Raw genomic sequence first — 5,000 nt, 5'->3', positions numbered from 1 at the left:
TGCTGAACCAGCTGAGAAGTGGCGCCATCTCCTGTTCATTTGTGCAGGTGCGGCTGTGTTTTCTCATTCTCTCCTGTCTGCCTCAGAGTCTGGTCCTGAGGCCACCCCAGCGCTGTTTGGTTTCAGGTCAGGTCATTGTCGTGCTAAAAGGTGAACCATCCCTCCAGTCTGAGGTCGAGTGCACTCTGAAGGAGGTTTTCTGTGGGCTGGCAGTTCCCAGGCATTGAAATTGTTAAGCAACTGGCTAGTAATCAGAAGGTTGCCAGTTCAAGTCCCACCGTTGCCATTGTTGGGCCCCTGAGCGAGACCCTTAACCCTAAGTACGTTTTGGATAAATGTGCCTGCTAATTGTCATAAATGTAAGTGTTCGTCTGTGTAGTGCACGTAATGCACCCAGGTAGATTAGACTTTATCTGGGCATGGATAGACAGAAAAAAATTAACTAAACTGAAAAGTGAAGAACTAAAACACAGTGATTAAAGAAAAGTTCTGGTTTTTAGCCTGGGAATTACCTTAATTTACACCCAAAAGGATGGAAATAATTTGACTGTGTTTGAAGATTGCTTTGAAGACACATGAGTCTGGGGATCAGGGGACTGCTATGGTTAGTTATGTCATGCATTATTCATATGAGCCCTGTGAAGGTTGCTTGCCAGGTGGGCAGGGCTTATGTTAATGGTATGCGGTAATGAAAGTACTGCTGTGGGTAATTGTTATGAATTATTCATAGGAATCCTGTGTAGGCTGGCTGCCTGATAGGTGGGCAGGGCTTATGCTAATGATATGTGTTAATAAAGGGAACGCTGTGGGGAGTTACATTATGAAAAACAGTTACTAATGTGTTTCCTGCTCCTGTTGGCTGTCAGGTGGGTGGAGCCTACTGCTACGACTGCAGCTTTGGCTATGTTCCCAATGTGGAGCTGATGAAGTTCATCTCCATGGCAACCTTTGGCTCGTACCTGTCCACGTGTCCGGGAGCGGCGCCGAAAGGGCAGGAGATGAACGCCTGCCACCGGGCCTTCCTCACCTATACCTACCTGTGCACTAGCGAGTCTATCAACCTTGACTACTACTGCTGTGAGTGCACCTCAGGTTACACACACCATTCTTCTCTCATGTTCGCTGCAGTAGTGGAGGGCCTTCTTTACTTCTGACTGGGATTATACGATCCTGTTTGCTTTCGTTGTCCTTGTGACATCTCCAAAACCTGAGTGGAATCCACTTTTGGCAAATTGAATTGGAGAGTTTAGTAGGGTGTATAAGGCCCCACAATTCACAGTCAGGACTAAATCCAAGCCATGAGGTCCAAGGACCCATCTGTTGATCTCTGTGCTTAAACTGTGGGTTGACACTGATCTGCGCAGGGGTAGAAAACCTTGTCTAAAACTTTGAGTGTTTCCATGAGCACAGTGACCTCTATAATTGTGAAACCAGAAGTGAACACATCAAGAGATTGATTAAACTGATTAGCTGATCAAACAGGACAGTACGTGCCTTGGTCACACAGGTGTCCAAGAACTCTGTGATCGCTAGCAGAACTTCAGAGGTCCTCTACAGATTTGGGAATGCCTGCCAGACAGATGACAGCAGTTCTCCACAGATCAGGCCTTTATAGTCGAGGGCATTTGTCAGCCTGCTGACAGAGGAGCGTTTAAAGGACTCGGAGAGCACGAGGAATTCAACAAAAAAACATCCGACAGGACAAAACCTGAACCTTCTGGGCAGAACTCCAAGCCGGATGTCTGAGGAACACCCAGCTCTGCTCAGTACTACCCTTTTAATGTAGCGTGGTGTGGAGAACTACGGGAGAAGGATGAATGCAGCCAAATACAGAGAGGCCCGCAAAGAAAACCTCCTTCAGAGTGCACTCGACCTCAGACTGGAGGGATGGTTCACCTTTTAGCACGACAATGACCTGACCTGAAACCAAACAGCGCTGGGGTGGCCTCAGGACCAGACTCTGAGTGTCCTTGAGGGGCCCAGCCGAAGCCCAGACTTAAACCCCACATCTGTGGAGACACCTGTAGACAGCAAATCACTCACTTTCCATCCAGTCTGAGATGGGTTCAATCCAGGATGGGTTCAGTCCCTCTAATCCAGGAATGCAAAGCCTGCAGAGTTTTACTGATGAAGACTCACCGCTGTAATTACATCTAAAGGGAACTAAATGCTTTTTTAATCTAGTGTAAATACCCTAAACGACAGGTCAGGGGTAGATATCATGCTGGGGTAGATGTCACTCACTCTGTTCTGTGTACGTCTGCTACGTGTCGGTTTTGTGGCAGTTCCATAAAAGCGTTGGGCCCATTTTATTACCGTAAAATTGGAGTTTTTTTTGAGGAACTAAGCTCTATTCTGTTCCAGTTAGTGGTCACGATGCATCTCTTAATTCTGTTCTGTCACTCTGAGCATGAGTTGAACATCTGTCTTGTCTGGCTGTTGACACTCTAGCAGGAAATGAGTGTTGGTCTATCTGCAATGAGGTTGTTTTCACATCCATTAGTAAGGTGAAATTCATAGTGCCAAATTGGGGCCTTAGTGGGTCTGGGAGAATGAGGGTCAGGGTTAGGGTTGGGGTTAGACTCTGAAGGTGAACATAACCTTAATAAGGTTAGGTTTAATGGGAAGAGGCTATTAAAATATGGTAACTTTGGACTGTGTTTGGGTGTATTTATCTGTGTGTGCGTGTGTGTGTATTTTTTAGTCTCCCAGCACAAGCTCTTTAATGAGCACCTGGTGTCAGCCAGTGGGAATCCCACACTGGTGCTCCGTAGGAAGAAGCACACGGACAAGGAGGTGCATGCTGACCTGTGTAGTGTGCTGTCAGTCCGTCTGCGGGAGGGCTACACCATCCGTGAGATCAACATCGCTAAGGGTGATCACCACTCTGTCTGTCTGCCACAGTCACTGCATGTCTGACATGTCTGCATGTCATCAGTGCGGTCTCTCTCCCCCTCTCTCTCCATCCTTCTCTCTCTCTCCCCCTCTCTCTCCATCCTTCTCTCTCTCTCTCCCCCTCTCTCTCTCCATCCTTCTCTCTCTCCATCCTTCTCTCTCTCTCCCCCTCTCTCTCTCCATCCTTCTCTCTCTCCCCCTCTCTCCATCCTTCTCTCTCTCTCCCCCTCTCTCTCCATCCTTCTCTCTCTCTCCCCCTCTCTCTCCATCCTTCTCTCTCTCTCCCTCTCTCACTCTCCATCCTTCTCTCTGTCTCACTCCCTCTTACCATCCCCCCTCTCTGTCTTTCTCTCTCTCTTTCTCTCTCACTCACTCCCTTTAACTAGCCCTCTCTCTCTCTTTCTCTCTCTCTCTCTCTCTCTCTCTCTCTCTCTCTCTCTCTCTCCCTCTAACCATCCCTCTCTCTCTTTCTTTCTGTCTCCCTCTCTTTTTCATCTACTCTTCTCTCTTCTTTCTCCCTCTCAAGTCAAGATAGGTATTGGCACTGAAAATGTTTAGATTTCTAATTTCAGACAACAACAACAACAACAGTGGTAGGGGTATTAATGGCATCTAAAAGCCATAAAGACATTAACAATTAGTGTGTGTGTGTGTGTGTGTGGCTACACAGAAGGCCATATTTTGATGCTTGTCCTGCTCTGAGGAAGATGTACTCTGTTTCTTGTTTGGCCATATTATTGAAGTGTGGGATTATGTTTTGTATTTTTAAAGTGCAAATATAGGTTTTTAAATTGTTATAGTAATAACTGAGGAGAAAGTGCATCTGTCTCAACCTCTCCTGTCATACAGTGGTCACATGTTCTGTCCTCTGTGGACAGTCGGGTCGTTTTGTGTCTCCCGGAGTCTGGACTTGATCTGCTTTGTGTCTCTGACAAAAAAGAAATAATCTGACACTTCATACAGTCTTCCATCCCTAACCTCTTTTTCTCCCCTTTTTCTCTTCTGCTTTCCTGTCTTTACCTTTCTTGCTGTCTGTTTCTCTCTCTCTCTCTCACCTTTCAGGAGGCACTCAGCTGGAGGTGAAGCTTGTGTTGCTATGGAAACACAACATGCGTATTGAGTATGTGGCTGTGGCCAGCTGGCCCCTTATCCCGACTAAGCGTACCACGCGGGTGGAGGTGACCATGGAGGGCAGCTATGACATCCTGCATGACATCAGCTGCACCCTGCGCAAGCCCATCACCAGCCCCTACCGCACCTCCGTCATCCGGCGCTTCTGGAACACTCTACAGGGGTCAGCACCGTAACACCAACCATAGCAGCAACTGTAGCACAGCACTGGGGCAGTGGTAGCTCACTGGTTAAGGTGCTCGAATAGTAATCAGAAGGTTGCCGGTTCAAGTCTCACCACTGCCAAGTTGCCAGTGTTGGGCCCCTGAGCAAGACCCTTAACCCTCAATTACTCAAGTTGTGTTCAGTCAGAATTGTGAGTCCCTTTGGGTAAAAGCGTCAGCTAAATGCTGTAAATGTAAATGTAACACCAATCAATGCATCCCCACGCATAAGTTCAGCAGCTCATTTGCTAGGTGCTGCTGGTTTTTTTTCTGTAATGTAAACAAATCTGTGGTTATTGATGCTACATTTTGCTGTAGATGCTGAAGGGGTGAGGTGAACACTGCTAAAAGACTTCATTATTATTAACAGGATCAAGTGTATTAATTTGAGGATGGAAGATTTTCATGACTGGTGTTGGCCATGCCCCTTGTAGTGTTGGCCACGCCCCCTGTAGTGTTGACCACACCTCCCGTGGCATTGACCAAGCCTACTGTGGTGTTGACCTGGCATTGGCCATGCTTCCTGTGGTGCAGTGACCTTGCTGTGATGTAATTTAAAATAAAATAAATATCTTTTTGTATTACTGCAGCATTAATCAGACGGACCAAATGCTGGTGCACCTGCAGTCTTTTAACTCCATCCCAGAGCACTACACCATTCCTGAGAGCACTAAAAATGGCGTCCCACTGTTCTACATCCCGCCTGGCTCCACCACCCCAGTAGGCCCCTCCCTCTTTACCATTTAGTTCCTTTTGCTGAAGACTAGAGTA

The 5,000-nt window shown here is 47.2% G+C and overlaps 1 protein-coding gene across 4 annotated transcripts in view; it reads left to right on the top strand.

Annotated features, from left to right (window-relative positions):
• szt2 (SZT2 subunit of KICSTOR complex) overlaps positions 1 to 5,000 on the top strand; it is an 87,227-nt gene that overhangs the window by 7,339 nt on the left and 74,888 nt on the right. For all 4 annotated transcript variants that reach the window (XM_035524533.1, XM_035524534.1, XM_035524532.1 and 1 more), the window contains exons 7-11: positions 1 to 47; positions 867 to 1,077; positions 2,705 to 2,875; positions 3,958 to 4,189; positions 4,820 to 4,949. The exon at positions 1 to 47 is cut by the window's left edge and continues 60 nt beyond it. In XM_035524533.1, the coding sequence (XP_035380426.1) occupies positions 1 to 47; positions 867 to 1,077; positions 2,705 to 2,875; positions 3,958 to 4,189; positions 4,820 to 4,949 (791 nt within the window). The remainder of the gene's footprint in view (positions 48 to 866; positions 1,078 to 2,704; positions 2,876 to 3,957; positions 4,190 to 4,819; positions 4,950 to 5,000) is intronic.

Source organism: Electrophorus electricus, chromosome 3 (genome assembly GCF_013358815.1).
Source record: "Electrophorus electricus isolate fEleEle1 chromosome 3, fEleEle1.pri, whole genome shotgun sequence".
NCBI classification, from domain to species: Eukaryota; Metazoa; Chordata; class Actinopteri; order Gymnotiformes; family Gymnotidae; genus Electrophorus; species Electrophorus electricus.
Note: the sequence above shows the minus strand (reverse complement) of the source record. Positions and strands in the feature narration are given on the sequence as shown.